The sequence below is a fragment of the Hemisphaericaspora subhashii genome (genome assembly GCF_019202705.1).
Source record: "Hemisphaericaspora subhashii strain CBS 10753 chromosome Unknown scaffold71, whole genome shotgun sequence".
In the NCBI taxonomy this organism is placed as follows: domain Eukaryota; kingdom Fungi; phylum Ascomycota; class Pichiomycetes; order Serinales; family Debaryomycetaceae; genus Hemisphaericaspora; species Hemisphaericaspora subhashii.
Window position 1 is genome coordinate 40,258 of NW_026057271.1, and position 21,037 is coordinate 61,294.

At 33.5% G+C, this 21,037-nt stretch overlaps 9 protein-coding genes across 9 annotated transcripts; 7 read left to right on the top strand and 2 right to left on the bottom strand. All coding sequences in view use genetic code 12, as the record gives it.

Moving 5' to 3' along the window:
* Window positions 1-1,615: 1,615 nt before the first annotated feature.
* On the top strand, window positions 1,616-3,517 carry CDL1 (Cdl1p; the record flags this gene model as incomplete). Its single annotated transcript, XM_049406146.1, has 1 exon — window positions 1,616-3,517. One exon carries the CDS (start codon window positions 1,616-1,618, stop codon window positions 3,515-3,517), a length of 1,902 nt encoding a protein of 633 aa, XP_049264307.1.
* A 535-nt stretch (window positions 3,518-4,052) lies between these two features.
* Window positions 4,053-4,967, top strand: MIR1 (Mir1p; the record flags this gene model as incomplete). Its single annotated transcript, XM_049406147.1, has 1 exon — window positions 4,053-4,967. One exon carries the CDS (start codon window positions 4,053-4,055, stop codon window positions 4,965-4,967), a length of 915 nt encoding a protein of 304 aa, XP_049264308.1.
* Window positions 4,968-6,252: 1,285 nt separating this feature from the next.
* J8A68_002401 (uncharacterized protein) lies at window positions 6,253-7,164 on the bottom strand (the record flags this gene model as incomplete). The annotated part of the gene is made up of 1 exon (XM_049406148.1): window positions 6,253-7,164. The coding sequence occupies one exon, from the start codon at window positions 7,162-7,164 to the stop codon at window positions 6,253-6,255; it is 912 nt and encodes a 303-aa protein (XP_049264309.1).
* A 1,395-nt stretch (window positions 7,165-8,559) lies between these two features.
* Window positions 8,560-9,456, bottom strand: J8A68_002402 (uncharacterized protein; the record flags this gene model as incomplete). Its single annotated transcript, XM_049406149.1, has 1 exon — window positions 8,560-9,456. The coding sequence occupies one exon, from the start codon at window positions 9,454-9,456 to the stop codon at window positions 8,560-8,562; it is 897 nt and encodes a 298-aa protein (XP_049264310.1).
* Window positions 9,457-10,563: 1,107 nt separating this feature from the next.
* On the top strand, window positions 10,564-11,244 carry RPA34 (DNA-directed RNA polymerase I subunit; the record flags this gene model as incomplete). Its single annotated transcript, XM_049406150.1, has 1 exon — window positions 10,564-11,244. One exon carries the CDS (start codon window positions 10,564-10,566, stop codon window positions 11,242-11,244), a length of 681 nt encoding a protein of 226 aa, XP_049264311.1.
* A 227-nt stretch (window positions 11,245-11,471) lies between these two features.
* On the top strand, window positions 11,472-12,305 carry J8A68_002404 (uncharacterized protein; the record flags this gene model as incomplete). Its single annotated transcript, XM_049406151.1, has 1 exon — window positions 11,472-12,305. One exon carries the CDS (start codon window positions 11,472-11,474, stop codon window positions 12,303-12,305), a length of 834 nt encoding a protein of 277 aa, XP_049264312.1.
* A 183-nt stretch (window positions 12,306-12,488) lies between these two features.
* On the top strand, window positions 12,489-13,223 carry J8A68_002405 (bifunctional 4-hydroxy-4-methyl-2-oxoglutarate aldolase/oxaloacetate decarboxylase; the record flags this gene model as incomplete). The annotated part of the gene is made up of 1 exon (XM_049406152.1): window positions 12,489-13,223. One exon carries the CDS (start codon window positions 12,489-12,491, stop codon window positions 13,221-13,223), a length of 735 nt encoding a protein of 244 aa, XP_049264313.1.
* A 562-nt stretch (window positions 13,224-13,785) lies between these two features.
* Window positions 13,786-17,637, top strand: J8A68_002406 (uncharacterized protein; the record flags this gene model as incomplete). The annotated part of the gene is made up of 1 exon (XM_049406154.1): window positions 13,786-17,637. The coding sequence occupies one exon, from the start codon at window positions 13,786-13,788 to the stop codon at window positions 17,635-17,637; it is 3,852 nt and encodes a 1,283-aa protein (XP_049264314.1).
* A 1,969-nt stretch (window positions 17,638-19,606) lies between these two features.
* TPK1 (cAMP-dependent protein kinase catalytic subunit TPK1) lies at window positions 19,607-20,785 on the top strand (the record flags this gene model as incomplete). The annotated part of the gene is made up of 1 exon (XM_049406155.1): window positions 19,607-20,785. The coding sequence occupies one exon, from the start codon at window positions 19,607-19,609 to the stop codon at window positions 20,783-20,785; it is 1,179 nt and encodes a 392-aa protein (XP_049264315.1).
* Window positions 20,786-21,037: the final 252 nt, after the last annotated feature.

Here is a 21,037-nt window from a genome sequence, read left to right on the forward strand (position 1 = left end):
ATAAATGTAAAAAAGCTAAAAGTATAAAAGTAAGTGTGTGCTAAGCAGATTATCAAGTATTTATATATCCCCTTTTTGATTTGATAAAGTATAACAACAGTTAAAGAATTAGAAAAAGAGAAAAGAAAGAAAGAAAGTAAAGTGAAAATTGAAAACTTTTTATATTTTTTTTTTTATTTATAAAAAAACAGTTTAAACTGTATTTTTTGATTTGACAGCGACAAGAAAAAAAAAATTTTTCAAATATTTTTTTTATTTACTTATTAATAAAAACAATTTCTTTTTTTTAAAAATTTTTTACGAGATTAATTTTTATGAAGATCAAAATGATGATCATGATGTTACACAAGATGATGGTGAGGCGGTTACACGAACTAAACAAGAATAACAGTATCATTCTTGGTACAGACTACTGATGTTTAAGCCATATATGCATATATATATTGTCTTAGTCATTTGGTTTTAAACCCCCCCCTTTAAATGTATCAAGAAGTAAGGAGACAGAGAGAAAGAAAGTGAAAGAAACAACAACGGATTTATTGCTTGCTCTTTTAGTATAAAGCCGCCGCCTAATAATTCAAAAAAATAACTTGTAAAAAATATTTCTAAATTTTTTCGGTTGTTATTTTTAGCTTATGAAATTAATGTAAACTAAATTGATTAGGGGGGGAATGGATGATGATTTGTACTAAATGAATCCTATAGACTAAAAATAAATCATGTTTGTCAAATGTATGTTTCTATATAAATATTATTGTTTTGTATTTTTATAGTGAATCGTAAATATTTAAATCACAAGTGCATAAACATAATACACATGCAATAATACAAATTATACATAAAAAAACAATAATTCCTATTGGTATTTCTATATTTAGAGTAAAGAGTAAGAGTAAGAGTAAGAGTCAAATAAATTAAATATTACAACATATTATTAATTACTTAAAATATCACACGATAAATAAATAAATAAATAATCCACAGTTTATAAGAATATTGTATTAGAAGTTCTAATGGAATGTAAGTAGAAGTTATTTATATCTTACATGTATTTTTCACCAAATAATTTAAATATAAAAATAAAAATAAAACTAAGAGGATTCTTGCTTATCATATAAATCAGTTATTATATTTATATATATGTCTATATGGTAGCACCATAAATTTGTAAATTCTATACAGGTTAATAACAAGGACTCAGAAATGAATCATTCTTTTGGTTTAACCAAAAGTTTCTACCATAATTTTGCGGCAAATGGCAAATCTACACCAATATCAATTCTTGTATCCCTAAAGAAATGTTGTTCTACTAATTTAGAAGGCATTGTTAATAGTTCTGATTGTAGTACTCTACTTTCAAATGTAACTAAGGAAGGCTAGGAACCAACAACTGTGGTTGGTAACATTCCATATTAAACTAATGTGTGTACTAGCCGCAACCATAAAACATTAAATTGAAAGGTCGTGTATTTAAACTCAATTTCTACTGTAGCAAGCCAAACGAAAAAAACAAAAAATAAGAATAATTAATAACCATTGAAGAATAAAAAGGCAAAAGAAACATAAATAAACTCCAATTACTTATTTAATCCAATTATTAGACAGCGTATAAACAATGACAACAGCATTAAGCAAACCATTACTAAATATATGTGATGATCTACATCAAGTCAAAGGGAGTGTATCACAATTACAAGCTACTTTCAATAGTATTGTTAGTAAATCACCCACTATTGATGAATACCGCCAATGGTTAACGCTATTGAATTCACCAAATAGTATCCTATTTCAACGAGAATCTAAATCTAATATAGAAAGATTCCAACAAAGTGTATTATCTCCTCAAACTAAAGTAGGGGTTAGATTACGTCAATTATATGATTCTGGTAACCTACCTTTAATTCAATCATTATGTAAAATAAATTTCAAATCTAATAATGCTGATAAATTCTTAGATCATTTCTTAGCTTATAATCCACCAATAGATCCTGATAATCTAATAGATAACAACAACAAGGGCAATATCTTAGGATCATATTACTCTTATCCGCCAGCATTACCAACTATAAATAATCAACCATTATTACTTCGGATAACAACTGATAAATCATATAGACAACCTTCCGATTTCTTAGAACTGGCAGAAACTCATGATTTCAACAAGAGTCATAATTCAAAATTAGCAATCAAGGGGAAATCAATTATGGAATTAGTATTGATTGAAGTTTTAGATGAAATGTTTCCAAATTTATATGATGATGATTTAATTGTAATACGTCATAAATTAATGGCAAGTCATATCTTAACAAAATTTTCATTTGGTTATAATTTAGTTGATCATGCAAAATATAACCTTTCGGTAAATATTGATTTAGATTCTAAATTAGATGTAATTGGAAATATATTCTTAAGTTATATTGCCGGATTATCTATAGAAGGTTATTCAATGAAAGATATAAAATTATGGATTAAGAAATTATATGAACCAATTATTCAAGATACTTTATATCAATATAATCCAACTGCAAGTATTTCATTAGCAGAATTGAATTTATTATTTAGACTGGCTACAAATTTTTATCAGATCCCCAAAGAAGAAATTAATTATGAAATTGTTCAAATTGGATCTGATCCTTATGTTGCTCAAGTATTAGTAAATGGTGAACCTTTAGGAATTGGATCTTCGGCAATTAGTTTTGAGGAAGCTAAAAATAGAGCTGCTAATGATATTTTAAATGATAAAGAACGGATTATAAAAATAATTCAAATGTTATATCAAAATTATGAAACGAATTCCAATGGAAAACAAGGATTACTTGAAAATTCAATGCAATTACCAATCCCACCTCCTCCACCGGGATTACCTGGGTCTACACAGTCAACTAATTCACCAACACCTCCAGTTAAACCAAATGTTGCTTCATCTCCCGAAAGGCCTACACAATCTGCCAACCCCAATCCACCACAAGGATTCCCAACATCAACGTATCCTGATATATCCCCGGCCATCCCACCTCCACCTCCACCGCCTACTGTCCCACCTCCACAACAACAACAACAAGCATCTCCAACCATTAATCAATCACGTAAACTATCATTCCCAACCTATCAACCACCAGGACCCATGTATAACGTCCCCCCAATTGACAATTCACAACACGCACCAGGTCCATTACCGTATGGATTAGCACCACTCGCAACCTTTTCCCAAAAACCTCACCCCCAACCACCACAACCACCATCGGAAGAATATACACCACCCACAATCGGATCGGGAATAAAGGCCGGCGTGGATGCAAATTCCAAAAATGAATTATATGCCAAATTGGGTCCATATCATCTAACCCCCCTCTATGAATATCGTCATTTGGGTAATGAATTTCAAGCGAATGTCAAAGTGAATGGGATCGTGTTGGGGATTGGATATGATTCGAATAAGAAGATTGCTGGGCAGAAGGCGGCGATGTGTGCTTTGACTAATCATGAGATTTTGAAGAGTTTGGGGATAAATAATTAGTGTGAAAGAGGGAGGGAGAGAGATGTGGATTGTAGGATAAGGGATTATTGTAATTTGGAATGCTAAAAAGTATAATGTTTATTATGTAGTTTATATAGATACTAATATAACGCTAACCGGTTCTCTTGTATGTGTAGTACATAAGGTGGTAACTTATCATTTGATTGCAAAATAATATTTAAATGAAACATATACAAAAGTATGTGTAAGTATCTGATATCGGCGGTGTGAGACATATACCCCGGCAATAAAATATTTTGAACCAATCAAATTGGATCAAAAGAATATGAAATAGTTCCGGTCTGATCGGAAGTCGGAGGAATATTTTTTTTATTAAAGTTTTTGCACCTTTCAAAGAATTTAAAAATGACACAAAACCAGAAAAGCGTTGAAAAATTTTCTGATGAAGAAAAACCGTAATCTACAAAATTCATTTCGACGATGAAATTTTTTTTATAAAAACTTCTTCTCTTCTTCTCTTTCTTCTTGTAATCTATATCTTTAGTTCCTTTACAAAACATTCCTCATAATAACAATGTCTGAAAAGCAAATCCCTCAATTCTCAGTCAAAGACTATGCTTCTTTCGCTTTAGCCGGTGCCATGGGTTGTGGTCTTACCCACGGTGCTATGACTCCAATTGATGTTGTCAAAACCAGAATTCAATTAGAACCAACTGTCTACAACAAAGGTATGTTTGGTTCTTTCAGACAAGTCATTGCCAGTGAAGGTGCCGGTGCTCTTTTAACTGGTTTAGGTCCAACTGTTTTAGGTTATTCTTTACAAGGTGCCTTCAAATTCGGTGGTTATGAATTATTCAAAAAGACCTTTATTGAAAACTTAGGTTTTGACACTGCTAAACAATACAAGAACTCTATCTATATTGGTTCTGCTGCTTTAGCTGAATTCTTTGCTGATATTGCTTTATGTCCTTTGGAAGCTACTAGAATCAGATTAGTTTCTCAACCAACCTTTGCCAATGGTTTAATTGGTGGTTTCTCAAGAATCTTAAAGGAAGAAGGTGTTGGTTCTTTCTATAACGGTTTCACCCCAATCTTATTCAAACAAATTCCGTATAATATTGCTAAATTCTTGGTTTTCGAAAGAGCCGCCGAAGCCATCTATGCCGCTATCCCAACCCCAAAGAAAGATTTATCCACCTCCGCATCCACTGCTGTTAACTTAGGTGCCGGTATTATCGCCGGTTGTGCCGCCGCTATTGTTTCTCAACCTGCTGATACTTTATTATCCAAGGTTAACAAGACCAAGAAGGCTCCAGGTCAATCCACCGTTGGTTTATTGGTTCAATTAGCTAAGCAATTAGGTTTCGCTGGTTCTTTCACCGGTTTACCTACCAGATTGGTTATGGTTGGTACTTTAACCTCTTTACAATTCACCATCTATGGTTCTTTAAAGAAAACCTTAGGTTGTCCTCCAGCCGTTGAATTATAAGCTTGCTTGTAGTTTGTTCGGGTGCAGCTGCATTAGATGTTTTAGAGGTGTAGTTTGAAAGGGATCCTTCCCATTAGGGTGTGTATGTGAAATAGAGAGAAAAGTCTATATTTATTATTATTATTTATTTCCTCCGAATTGATAGACTGTTTTATTTTTTACTTATTGACTTTTTTCTAAGAATTGACCCTTGGATGTGTTAACTTTCAGAGTTGTGTATATACTACTAATTAGCTATCTATTGTGTGTGTTTATATTTCTTTTAGTATATATTTAATTAAAATCAATCAATTTTTATTAGACTTCCAGATGTGTAACTGAAAATTAAATTAAATCAATTTTGCGATGATTTGCCATGCGCGTTTTTTTTTTCAATAATTATCTATAAAGTGGGAAGTTCGATTTCATGTTAGAAACGTTTGTTTGTCAAACTGGAGATACGTCTGATCTCCACAATGAAACAGTCTTGAACCAAGTCTCACCAACCGATCTCAAAATCAACGCGTTATCTTAAAAATTAGTCTCGAGATCCCAAACTAGTAATTAACAACCTACTTCGAGCTCACCGTAGAATAGTACAAAAACCCACGGGGAAAAATCCCGGAGAATTCAGGGAACTCAACATTATTTTTTTTTTAGTCCTACACACCAACGGTCAACGAAAACCGGTTTTAGTCGTCTAAACAAGAGAAGACAAAATAAAATCTTTACACGTTTTTTGGTCGGAATTCCAAATCAAAAGAATGGCCGCAAAAAAAAAACTTTAAAATGGTAGAGCTGCAGAAACCCTCATGACATTATTTCATCTCAGGGGAAGTCCGACTACTGGTGTATTCCTTGTCTTTGTTTGAAGGGTCATCTGCTGTAGTTGATGAGGTATTATAAATGGAAATCGGGGGTAAGTGAGAAAAGACGATGATCATCTCGATGTGTGTTTTATGCAACACAGTGCCCTTCACGTCATAATTTTAAAATTGTACCTCATGCAGAGTTCGGGTGGTTATTTTTTTTTTTTTGCACCATTATTCAGGCAGATCAAGGGTCCCACATTGGTTTATTGTCTCTGTTACATTTAGACTTTAAAGTTCATAGAGGTTTAGATAGCTGGGTATTCCTCTTTCGGATGATAGGTGGTATAGAGTAAAGCTGGAGTATGTCACTTTGGTAGCACAAATTTTGCAATATCCAGTCAATATGTAAATTGACTTTCAATAGTTGTAAGTAATTTATTATCTAAAACATTATTCATAAATATACTATATAAACACAAACCTTATAAGACTAATTAATGGATTTTCTGATTACTGTCAGTATCCTTCTCATATAATCCTTCTCCTTCTTCCGCATTTGTTACTTTCGCAGTATATCTTGAATCAAAGTAGTAATTTCCAATATAAATGCAAGCAGATATAAATTCCATAGTAGTAGCCAAAACATATTCAAATGCCACAAATGATTCACTTAATCCTGTAGCTGTATAATTTGACATATCGAAATAATTCATTTTTTGGATATAGATTGATAAAACCCCAAAAATACCTCTCACCAAAATAAACGGGGATACCATAAATATACTATAAATATTACTATGTCTTAGTCTCTCTTTGACAAAAACATAAACAGCCAATCCAATAGCAATGAAAGTTTGGGTTAAAAACACAACCTGTCCACTAGTTCTCAATGCCTTTGACAATGTCACCTTCTTCTGATCCGGATTAAGAGGATCTTGTCCTGCCAAAATCGATCCACCTACAATAATCAATGAATTAGCCGGAATCAATAATAAATGAAACACCAAAGCAGGAGGATACCTAGCCCGAACCTTCTCTCTTAAAGTAGTTGCATTTCTAATATTTTCCTTTCGTTTTTGTCTAGTGGGTCTAATCCATGAATCTCCATATACAGCAATCTGTGCCTGTGCGATCAAATGGAATGAAGTTAAGATTAATACAAAGTATCCTTCGGCACTAAACACGAGGTAGGCAATCAACCATTGATAATGGGAATAACCTAAGGCAGCAAATGCTACTCCACATAATTGACCGGCAGTTCTAAGTATCCCATAGATGAGTAATGAAGTATAGATTGATTTCCAACCTTTTTCATAAACTACTTTGATAGCAAATGCAGTATATATCACGTATAATGAAAGGAATACGGAAGCTGCAATTCCTGAATTCTGAGAAATAAATGCCATTGATTTATTTGTGTGTTGCTTATCTGTTGCTAGTCTGCTATATCCTGAATTGGGCTAGAAGATGGAGGATCCAGGGGGGGGTGTTGTTCTTTTTATATTGCTTTAAAGAAAGAATCAAATAATACGAAAATTGTTACAATATTACATTTGAGGCTTGAAAGGTTTCTTTGTTTATTTCAATGCATGATGATGATTGCGTCCCTTTGTTAATTTTCCCATTGTGTCGGAATTAATACTTTTGAAATAGGGAATATATCCGACTTCCATTTTATTGTTCCGTTGTGCAAAGCCGTTTGAAGGTAAATTACGAAGGTGGTTGACCAACCGAAAGAGGTGTACCAAGTATAGCTCATGGTTGTTACATGTTGACTTCAAGATCTCGGAGCTCAGACAGGAACAGTTCTGAATCAACGGAAAAATACTCGAACATACTGCTTATAAGGTGTGTAATTACGAACGGGATTAAGCAAAATAAGCCTCAAACCATCGCCAATAGTGCCTGCATATACTACTTGCCCATTGTTTTCATTCAACAACAGCCACTCTGGTCAAATTGCATATGATACAAGAGGGGAACAATATCACGGCACAAGTTTCCCATTCATTGTCGTCAGCCTAACCTGGTTTAAATTAACGAAGCACCTATTGTCTATTATATGAGACTTGAGAATGCCATGTCATGATTGCTATGGAGAAAGTTCTGAATAAGGATATGTTGGAAGCATGCAATTGAAGTGGGATATTGTCTTTATGCAATGCAAAATGCCGAATAATCGGTTCTTATAGCCATCTTTTCTTTGTGCCCCACTTCTCCGAAACAGAAAGCGCGTCCCAATTCCAACGTTCCAAAGTCTGTCAATCTAAATGCGCTGCAAAAACTAAATTCCAAAGGCTTGGCACTTGCACGGCTGGTGAAACTCAATTGGTGCAAAATTTTATCATAAAAACTATTTCCAAGGAAATAAGAATCTTTCCCGCCGAAAGAGTACCTACCGGAGCCAGTGGCTCAGATAATTAGTTGAGCCCTGTTAGCGAAGCTGCGAAGAAATAAACTTTTGCTTAAACCTGGCGCAGCCCTGTCAAGAAAAACATGACGCCGGCGAATACTTGCCTCAGGGTCCTGTTAAATTACTTTTGTTGTCATTTGTTCTCCTAACTCGTAAATTCTTGTTGTGTATTTTGTCCCACATATGTCACGCTAGTGGCTGTGTGGGATTTTATACTTCAGAGATTAATTGAACTGATTAATTACACAAAATTGTTAATCAAACTTCAGAGTTTAAAGTGCGTAGAACATGTAGAGATGATCCACAAATTTACTTACGAGATTCAATTTGTAAGCTCTATATTAATGTATAAACAAGGAAAGACAAGCATATATAGTCAGATATTTAATCATTTTTCAGAAGATTCGGTTTCAACATCGTTCTGTTCTTCGATATGAGCAATCTTTTGTTGAGATCTGGTTTCGATATAGTGAGTACTGATGTAAATACAAGCAGCTGTGAATTCCATGGTTGTTGCTAAAACATATTCATAAGTGACAAATTGTGAACTTAAACCGGAGCTAGTATAATTTGACATATCAAAGTAGTTCATCTTTTGGATATAAATGGACAAAACACCAAAAATACCACGAATTAAAATGAATGGAGATACCATCAACACAGTATAGATATTACAATGTCTTACCCCTTCAACAAAGTAGGCGTAATTGGCTAAATAAATGACAAAAATGGTCATTACTAAAAAGATAATTTGTCCAGCAGTACGTAAACCCTTTGAAGTTGTAATATTACTTGTAGTCAATTCAGTTGGATCATCACCAGCAAGCATAGTACCACCAGAAATGACAAATGCGGTGGCAGCAATCAAAGAAAGATGGAAAATTTTATCAATTGTATATCTGGAACGTAAATAATCAAAAGGATTACTAGCACCAGCCATATTTCTTTCTTTTTCTTCCTTTTCAGGTCTAATCCAAGATCTTCCAAATGATGCAACTTGTGCATTGGCGATGAAATGGAAACCACTCAAGATTAACACTAAATACCCTTCGGCACTGAATACCAAATACGCAATTAACCATTGATAATGTTCATAACCTAATGCTGAAAAGGCAACACCACATAATTGACCAGCTGTTCTTAAAATTCCATATACCAAAAGCGAAGTATAGGTGGTTTTCAACCCACGTTGATAAACAACTCTTATGGCGAATAAGATATAAATGACATAAAGTCCAAGGAAAATTGAGGCTGCAATTCCTGAATCTTGTGAAACGAAACCCATTGTGATATAGTTGTTGTTATTGTTGTAATTGAATGAATAATAAAGTAAAGACAAAACCAATTCCTATTTCCATGAAGAACTCTTCATATTTATATAATTTTGATTTCTTAGATAAGGATTCTGGATGAACTATTGCAAATTTTTCCATACAAGGGTTTATGCGCTTACGTAAGCGTGTAATTGAGAAACAATCAAAATAATCTAAAAAATATTCATGGCTCAAATTTATTACGCACTGCCAAATTTAATTGATTCATAAGCGGCTTCATTTTTGAATTGATAATTAAGAAAAATAAAAGATAAATTCCTGACTCTTTAAAAATATGTGAAACTCGAGCATAAATTACGTCATATTTTTGTTCTTCTTTCTTTCTCGGGCTCGTCAGTTGGACTCGCAATTACGATGCAAAAGAAACCATACTAATTTAAAAAGCCGTGTGGGGATCAAAGAAATAGGGGGGCATCAATTCATCGATGTGCTTTGGTGCGATATATTCAAGATAAGAGTATAGACGGTTTCGTTTTATACTTCGAAAATAGGAGACACACAACGCACGATTGCACAACTTCAATAATAAGAAAGAGTATGGTCAAGCATTTTGTAGTCAAGTTACATTGCAGATAGGTACTTGCAAAACGTTGAGGAATGTTCAATTGTGAAGATAAACAATGATTCTTCTACCAATTCTTGTTTGTCCCTTCTACTTAGTGCAGAGGAATACCTCTTGATGTTTATTGTAGTTCTTTCTTCTGAAATATAGTGCCAGTTGAACTTCAAGTAGATCTACATAGCATTAATTGAGCAAAATGATTGCAAAAAATTCATGAAATTTATAAACCCTCAAAAGAAAGTTTTGCAATCAAGCAAAACACCAAAATTGTTACAGAAATCGCATGAAACTAACGACAATAGCATATTTCTTACAACTTTTCACTCTCTATTCCTTTTCCCAATAAACCTCTAGATCCATGCAGCATATTGGATATATTGTATTGATGTTTGGATGTTCCAGCCCGCTCATTAATATTTTTTCATTGGCATTTAAATTTTTCGAATCTGCGATGACTAGGAGCATCTCCAATCACCATCATCATCTACTAACCAAAATGGCCCCAAAAGTCTATAAATCAAGTGAATACGTCCAGGATTCAGACGTATCTTCTGATGAAGAAGATCAAGAATTCAAAGCGCCAAAGCACTACCATAAACTTGAAAACAAATCCAAATTAGATATCAAAAACCTAAAGGAGAAAGAAATCTGGTTAATCAAAGCACCAAAGGGATTCCCATTGAAGGATTTAAAGACCTTACCCGTGTCATTCACTGCCACTTCTATCAAATCCGGCCCGGATTCTTTCAAAGTCGATGGAAATTCATATAAAGTTGATGAAGAATTTTTGCTGAGTACAGCCACTGGAGATGATGATTCAGGTAAGCATACTATATTCTTCAAGCATTCTAAGGCATTCAAATCTAGTGGTCAACATATAAGTCGTGTTTATAACATTAGAGAAACTGTAAAGATCCCAAAGATTAATTTTGATCAAGTTGTTATACCAAGAGAAGATGTTCCAAAAATAGATAATTTAAGAATGAGACATTTCCCAACTGGGTATGGGGCCAATGATTTTAAGGTAGAAGACGAAGCGGGGGATGAAGACGTTGCTGAAGGTAAAGTTTTGAAGAAGGTTAAGGTTGATGAATCTTCTTCCGGGAAAGAAAAGAAGCATAAGAAGGATAAGAAAGAGAAAAAGGAAAAGAAGAAGTCAAAGAAGGATAAGAGTTAAATAGAAGACTTTCAATGGAAGTCAATGTATATTATTTAAAAATGCATAATGTCATATAAATCATTGTTTGTAATCTGTAAAGCCTGTGGACCCTCTTCCAAGTAAGAAATTGTAGTGCGCGACCCAATATCAAAATTTTTGATTACTTTGATGAGTGATTCATTGGACCACATAGCAAGCAAAGGATTAATCTTACCTTATCTCAATAGTATATTTTATATCTCAGTATGGGAGCATCTGCATCTAAACAAGGAAGAAAGCTCACAAAAGTCGTGTCGGAGAATGCTCCAAAGACTATTCATAGAACTACCAATATAAATCAATTACCTTCGGAAAACTTGAAAGCAAGATATGAAAAGCATATAGCTGAACAATCAACGCCAGAAACTCCTACTATACCCGAAAAAGTACCAAATCAAGACCAACCAAGTTATAGATCCAACGCGGCATCTTTTGATGCAAAATTCTTACAAAAGAAATTGAAATCTAATGAACCATCTTCATCAGTGCCTGAAGGTAGAGATGGTGGAGATCCACATGTTGAAGGAACTTCAACCTATGAACAGGGACTTGTTGATTCATTAACTAAACTTGGGAAACAAATCCATACTGTGGAGTTCAATCCTTTATTAGATAGGAATAATCGTGCCTTACAACAATTAAGAACAAGAAAGGCGTTGTATGATTTAGGTGAACAAGAAGTGAAAAATCAACTAGGAGCAGACAAGACCGTTACTGATGGTAAGGCTCCTTCCGGAAACCTAAGGACTGTTGTTCATCCACATACTTTGACAGCTATTATCAAAGATTTAAAAGATGCAAGAGTCTCTAAAGAGTCGATTCCTCTTGATTATCAACTACATCCCGATTTCTTGAAGGATTTGGGGGATAGTTTTAGTGTTCCTACCAAAACAGCTAAAATTGAGGATGTGGTTAAAGTTGATAGTGGGGCATCTTTGGAAGAAGAGCCACAAGTTAATACCAATGAGAGTGAAGTTCCTATACAAAGTCAACCTGAGAGACATGAAAGATTGAGAAAGAGAATCAGTCTTGATGATTGAGTCTCTTTGAGTATGATATCTGTATATAGCCATACAATTTGTAGTATACTGTAAATGATATTTATTAATCCTAATATTTTTTTCCATTCAAAGAATTACCCCAAGAATTTTTCGTCTCCGAATTACGGAGGAGCCTAAATGAAGGTGAAGAATTCTTCATTTTCTATACTCAAGCGATACCTAATGGCATCTTCCAAGTCAATAACTTCAAGCGAAACGATCGCCTTCTTGTCGAAATTCACTCCTTGTGATGTTTCAGACTCGTTAAATAAACGTGGAATCAAAGATGGTGGATTTATTCCCAACTTGATCAATCAATCTCCAGTCATAGGAAAGACTTCGGCAGTTGGGAAGGCGTACACTGTATTATATGCACCTTTATCTGATCCAAGACCAGCTGTGACGCAAGCATATATTGACCAAGTCCCAGAAGATGCAATTGTTGTTATAGGGTTACCATTATCTTTACAAACCACATGGGCTCCATATTGTAGAATTAACAATGCGCTTTATGGTGGGTTGATGTCAACTCGAGCACAGTATAGAAAAGCCAATGGATCAGTTATATTAGGCAGAATCAGGGATCTAGATGAGCACAATGATTTAGGATATCCTGTATGGTCTTATGGCGTTGGTACAAGTGCCCCGGGACCGTTTGTGAAGGTAGTTGGTATTAATGTTCCTCTTGAGGTGAAGACTATTGGCATAGAAGCTGATGAACAAATTTTGACAATCAATCCGGGTGATTATATAATTGCTGATAAGAATGGGGTCGTTAGATTGCCGGATGATGAAAAGTTGGCAGATATTTTGGATTACATTCCTAAGCGAGTTGATGCTGATACCAGAGTAAGTGAAGATATAAAGAAAGGTAAGCCAGCAGCTGAATCACAAAAGTTTTGGCGTAGTAAGATTTAAAATATATAGACATTTAGATAATATATGCTTTCATTTTATAAAGAGTTTGTTAAGATGGAGTGAAAATGATCTACTCTCTATTGTTTTTCCATTTTTCGAGTATAGACTCACTAGAATGTGGGGTGGGGAGGCGGCTAAGCGAAGGCAACATCGTAAAAGGAATCATGGCGTTTAATCCCATCAGAAAGAAACAAGCCAGTTGACTTGTTTTTAGTTGTCTTGGAATCCAAGTTAGTAAATTATGAGGAAAGTAAGACGAGTGACTCAATAAATCTTTGNGGAATCCAAGTTAGTAAATTATGAGGAAAGTAAGACGAGTGACTCAATAAATCTTTGTAAGACTAGAATTATTTTGAATATCAAACCTCCCCCCCCTTAAAAAATTTAAAATCAATCAAGAAAATTTCAGAATATTCGCATTTTTTTTGACAACCACTCCACCCACCTTTACTTACTTCCCCCCCAGATTTATAGATAAGCAATCACACACACACACACACACACACAGCCACTAATAACTACTAACACCATAAATCAAACGAAGCAATACAGTAGCGAAGTCATGCCATTAGATTTACTTAATCAAGGGAATATAATTACTCCCGATACTTTCAATGAATTAAGAGTATCCTTAATTGGTAATAAAGATTTAAAATATAAATTAGTAGGAGATATAACATTTATTCAACATTTGGTGGAAGAATTTAATAGGCTGATTCTTGAAATTGTAAATTCAGATTCACCTGTGGATAATTTTGAATTCTTGGAAGATTTGGAGAAGAAGGCGGTAATATTGAATATCTTATGTACTTTCATCATTGAAGTAAATACAAATAAGAACGATAATATAACTAAATGTTTACGCTCGATTGAAGAAGTTATTAATCCTTTAATTCAACTATTGAATCGATTTGTTGAAAAGTTTATTCCTCAATTGTATGCAACCCAAAATTATGTTGATCATAATATTACACGTAAAGTTGGTAATTTGATTGGGTACAGTTTAGATATTTTATTAGGTTTAGCCAATATTAGAAATCATTTTATAAATTCATCCATATTATGGAGATTTATAACTTCCTTATTAATTGTAACTGATAGTAAATTGGAAGATGTCTTTCAAATAAGTTCAGTTTTATTAATTAAGCTGTTGAAATTGGTACCGCTTTTGTTATCTCAACATGACTTGAGTAATAACACAATTATCACATTATTAACAGCATTATTGAATAGACTTTCAAATAAATGTGACATTCTAATCAAAATGCACTTTGAAGATATTGTCCTGTCTCCAGAAATATTACACCAAATGGCATTTGAAGATCCTTGTTTACCTAATATTGAATTAAGTAAATCTTTACTTCGTAGAGGAGTAAATTCCAGCTTGTTATTAGAATTGATAACATGTACAGCTCAAATACTTAGTTTCCTGAAAGCAAATGATTATGATGTAACTATAGTAACATCATTGTCTTCAGGCACGATATCAAAGGCTAGAAACTCGTCAACAATTGTTGTTTTACCAGCGAATGTTTATTTATCCTTGCTATTATTAGTGAAGTATGAAGATAGACAATTAAGCTTGGCAGCTTTGAACTTGGTTAGTTTATATTTAAATACTTTACGACCATCAAAGAATATTGATGATAAACTAATTTTCAATGGTTATAAGAAATTATTCCCAAGAATTATAGCGATGTTGGATTTAGAGGATGATTTTACGGGATATAACAAATCAGACAAACGTGGTTCAGTTGGTTCCTCCAATCAGTCTGCAACTGCTCCTTCCTCAGGAACTGGTGCAAGCCTTATGTTAAACAAGTCTCAATCGAAACGTTCTTCTGGTGAAATGCCGACCTTTTTCCGTTCACCAGCTCGTATTTTAGCAGATTTATGTGCTCAATATCCATTATTGAATGATGAAATAAATGATTCCAATCTTGATTTCAAATTGGTTCGTAAATTAGAAGCAAGCTTTAAATCCAGTCAATTGTTGAAAGCATTTAAAGTATTAAAATCAGACTCCAAGAATGGGAAAATATTGGTTGATTTCACTTTGTTGTTAACCATTGATAGTGATGAAAGTGATATTGCCGATTTGTTGCTTTTGTTAAGTGTCTATACCAATAAAACAGAAGAATATAGAAGCAGAATAGTAAATCAAACTCAAGAAGCAACAAATCAAGCCATTACCCTACCACAAATTATATTTGAAATTATCGATAATTATTATTTCTTGTTGACTCAATTACAATTAGTTTATCGTCTTTTATATACCAAGAAGAAATCAAAAAGACCATCAGTACCAAAGAGTGACTTACCATGGTTTGGAAGAAACTTGGGAATAATCCGTTCCTTAATGGATTCAGAAATTTACACCAATTGCTTTTATTTTGCTCGCTCAATTTCAAGATCAGTCGCTACCTTAAGAACCTTCTTTGTTGAATGCAACGCTTTTAATAGTTTTATCGAAGATGAAACCCACCCAAACAAGCCTCCTTCAGGCAATTCGGAAAGAAGTAGTGGATCTGTCAGCATTGGTGGGAATGTCCATGTAGGACCTAATGTGAGTATCAGTGGCAGCCCAGTAGTTCAATCTTCGACATTGGGTATTTCGGGAGCTTCTTCAAGTATAAGTTCTCCTCCTGGGGGGTTTATGACTAATTTATTGGAAATTATTCATTCATATGAGACTTTGGATCAAATTCTTGATTTCTTTTATGATTTGAATAAAGATAACGACCCAACTAATAGAAATTTCAATAAGAGGAAACAAATTAATAATAGATCTATTTGTATTGGTTTGTTGGCTAATTTCATTCTTGATTTCAGTTCATTTAGATATATCATTATTGGATATGAAAATGTGTTGTCTAGTTTGTCTACAATTTATCAAAATTCATTACCTGATTATGGCAATGGTGGTGGAAGAAATCAAGATAAAGTATCTGAAGAAGAAATCTATCAAAGAAATGTGGTTCAATTGAAGATTTTGCAAGTTATTCAAAACTTTATGTTTAATGAATCAACTGAGAATAAAAAGGAATTATTGGAATATTTTGCCTTGATTTTCATTTTGAAAAAGGCTAGTTATGGAATTGGACTTGTTGATAGTGACAAACAAGATACTCCCGATATTGTTAAATTAAAAATTCAACAAAAGATAGTTGCATTTGAAATATTACGAAACTTCACCGCAGGATCACCAAATTTCAACACCCTTTTAATTAATGCCTATGAACAAGATTTCGTCAAGAATGAAAAACGATTAAGACTCCCCACGCAATGGTTTAAGTTTTTGAGTAACAATATCAAAGATGCAAGATTGTTTTTAAACGAACCAAATACAAATTTCGATAATGATGAAACCCTAACGAAATTAATGCAAAATGATGATTATGTGAAATTATTAAAATCAATAAATTTTATTGAAAATCATAAATATGCAATCATAGATAATATCAAACGAGATTTATTCCCCAATGAAGAATTGTTGTTAATTTGGTTAAGATTACTTTCATTCACGGTTCCCGAATCACTTGAAAAGAAAATGGATTTTAATTCTAAGGTGGCGTTAAATACAAACTTAAACGCAGTTAAGGCGTCCATTGTATGGGTGATTATAAACTTAACTTGGAGATATTCCACCTATGGATCTAATATCCATGAATGTACTGAATACGAAGTCTACCAAACCGTTGATAGTTCGAGACATGTCACCAACAATCAAAGAATATATATCGATGATTCCGATGATTCAGAAAAGGATAAACCCAGCAAAATGGAAGAAGAAGAAGAAATAGTCGAAGAACCCAAGAAAGATGATGATGAACTCACAGTCCAAGAACGAGCAAAATATTTAGATAAACTTGGTTTCACATCAGTCATCATGAAATTGATCAATTATTATACAAAACAAGCCACAACTGAATCCGATTCAACCATGATCAATAAACCCAAAAGATTTGATATTCAAAATAGCCATGATATTTTGGAAAAATTACAAACTGCGTTACGACAATTAACTACATTACAAGGAAGATATCATCATCGATCTGGAAGTATGAGTGGAAATAGTCGGAAACGGGTTTCTATTAGTGGTACTACTACCCATGGGTTGAATTTACGGTTGAATGAATCGAATAATCAAGTGGATGTGGTTGAGGATTTACCATTTGGTGGTGGTTCTGATATGATTTTGCCAACAAGTAGAAGAAGGAGTCGGATCCAGGACGATAGTGATAATGATGATAATGCGGGTGAGGACGACGATGATGGGTCTGATGATGATATGGATATTGTGGGCATGGCTGGTGGCGATGAGAGTAATGAGGACGAGGACGATGAAGAGGATGAGGACGATGATGATGATGAAGAGGAGGATGATGATCCTCATGAATATTGGGTGATGTAGAGAGTATGTACATTGTCTGTTTTTGCTTGTGATCAGTAAATAGAAAAGTTGAGCCTCATTTATTTAAAAACAAAAATATAATATAAAAGTTTGATTTGATAGTGTCTTTGTGTATTTAGATTCAGCAATACTAAGGCGCGATAGAGATCTAACGTAATTCTACAGTGACAAGAGTTTATTGTTCGTAACAATCACTGATATCTTGTGACGGCCGTTATTTTGCCCAAAATCTTCTCGTTTCCTCGGCTTGTATAATTTAGCAATGGTGGGTTACGAACCAAATTCTTCTACACGAAAGCTAAATCAGTGTGTCAAATGTTTTTTTTTGTCAAATGTCAAAGATAGCTCAGCTTGCATTACGTCACCTTGGAATTTCATTTCAAATTCATCAGATAATATTTCAAACTTTATGCATCTCGTGCTATCCCCACTGAACCCACTCGCTATAGAGTACTAAGATAACAACCAAGAAGTCCGCCTCTTTCTTCTGGAACCCAAATCTTATTTGTCATCTATGCTTCACCTTCCTTTGTATCGGCAGCTAATACCGTTTTATTGTTCTTAGTTCATTATGCATGAAGTTAAAAAAAATAATTCCAGGATGCATGCATACTTGGTGCATTAATTTATCCGAATTAATCCATCTTTCAGACATTAACTAATTTTTTTGAAAAATAATTTGGATTGTCGACTTTGAGTAACAATTTTAGAATATACTAAATCATATTTTTGTAATGAGAGATCTGGCAGGACAGAGCAGGGGGGGATTCAACTATTCAACGTATGAACACAAAAGTGGAAATACTTGCTTTTTTATTGTTTGACTCCACTTTTGTGTCGGATGATAAATTGAAAAAGAATAAAATTTGCTGTAGAAGAGAGGGGCTTATCGGAAAATACAACGATTCTACGACCGTTGTCTCGATCTTTGTCTTGCCACATGAATTTGGATAAAACGGTCGGTGCCGAGAAGTGTCAAATACTTTGTGTTATGAAAATGCAAAAGCGCATGGTATGGGTCCCTGTCGTGTGTAAAGTTTAAAGCAACAAGTATATGCGCATTTGTCTTCGATCCAATTTGCAGCCCTTGTTAATGACCGTTTTGTGGAGTTTATTTTAGCCTTTTTTATAGTTTGGAGTTTAACTTTGCCGTTTGGTTGGGAAGGGATAATTTTGAAGGGTTTACTAAAGTCCGGAACATTTACCTTGTAAGACCAATTATGCAGTTAGTATTCCCACATACACGAAAATATTCGCATTTCTTTTTACATCAGGATATGTAAATTTAAAGTGTTGATTTGTTGAGACAGACAGAAAAAAATATTCTTTAGGTGTGAATATAATATTAAATTCATGTGAACCCGACAGACATTTTAAGACCTGTCCCTGTTTTTTTCTCTCTAAACTTTAACGAGACAGACACAAATAGAATAAAAAAGGACTCAACGAACAAACAATAAAAAAAAAAAGGAAAATCGTTTTTGTACTTAATTTGACACATCCATCCTGTGAGACCACCAAAATTTATAAAAAAAAAAAAAGAGTTAATGAAAGCGACAGAATGAAAATTATTTTATTTTTCTAATTATCAACAAAGACATTTTTTCTTTCTCTCTCTTCTTCCTATCTCCTCATAAAAAAACCATCCATCCGACAGACAGACATTTACTGTCTTTTTTTTTTAATACATATATATATTATCAAACGACTAGAAACCCTTTTCCATACCACACACAAGACAGACTTTGTTGAATAATAGTTAGACTGCAAACGCATATTCATCTTCAGTCCTGTCAAAGTAGAATAAGCAATCAGCCCAGTTTTTAACATAACTACCCAATTTATAGAGACAGACAACGGACAGACAACAAGTTTTATTTTTGGCTAAAAGTTCGAGGACCATTTCAATCGTATAGCTAGTTTACATTCATTTTATACGACAACAAGTATATTGCATATAATGACATCTATGGAGAAATCAGAGACAAGTACGATGTCTCTAAATGATATAAATTTGGAAGAAATGCAACGAAAGCAACAACAGCAGAATAATATTTATATATCAGGAACCCCATCCCTCGACGATCAACAACTGCATCAGATACAAAAGAATAATAATAATAACACTGCTATTCATAATAATGATAAAGTATCTAAACATTATAATAAAGATACAACAACCAAGGGGAAATATACATTAAATGATTTTCAAATTTTACGTACATTAGGTACAGGATCATTTGGTAGAGTTCATTTAACTCGATCAATTCATAATGGAAGATTTTATGCCATGAAAACATTAAAAAAGGAACGAGTAGTGAATATGAAACAAGTAGAACATACCAATGATGAAAGAAGAATGTTAAAATTGGCCCAGCATCCATTTATAATTCGAATGTGGGGGACATTTCAAGATTGTCATAATTTATTTATGATTATGGATTATATAGAAGGAGGAGAATTATTTTCATTATTAAGAAAATCACAAAGATTCCCAACCCCAGTTGCTAAATTCTATGCTGCTGAAGTATTTTTAGCAATTGAATATTTACATGGATTAGATATAATTTATCGTGATTTAAAACCAGAGAATATCTTATTGGATAAAAATGGCCATATTAAATTAACTGATTTTGGATTTGCTAAAGAAGTTACTGATGTTACTTATACTTTATGTGGTACTCCAGATTATATTGCTCCTGAAGTAGTTGCAACTAAACCTTATAATAAATCAGTTGATTGGTGGTCATTTGGGATTTTAATATTTGAAATGTTAACTGGTTATACTCCATTTTATGATCCAACTCCAATGAAAACTTATGAAAATATTTTAAATGGTACAATAACTTATCCTGATTATTTACCACCGGATATTTTGGATTTATTACAAAAATTGATTGTTAAAGATTTATCTCAAAGATTAGGTAATTTACAAGGTGGTTCAGAAGATGTTAAAACACATCCTTGGTTTAAAGAGGTCATTTGGGAAAGATTATTATCTCGAGATATTGAAACTCCTTATGAACCTCCAATTACTTCTGGTGTTGGTGATACTTCCCAATTTGATAGATATCCTGAAGAAAAAGAATTGGATTACGGTATCAGTGGAGTTGATGATCCTTATGGAAATTTATTCTTGGATTTTTAAAAAAACAACAACCCCCTTCTAGTTCATTTTTTGCATTCTTAGAAAGGGAGATATATTCATATCTTCCTTATTTATCCTTTCATGAGTTTGTTTTACAATTTGGTTTCTTTCAAAAGATATAAACTACAAATTTTGAACATTCTTCCACTCATCTAATAGACGAGATAAAGACATATACGCGCCCCACACCGACCCTTATAGACTTTAATGGTACAATTCTTTTTCATTGTTGATGCTATTGGTTATTTTATT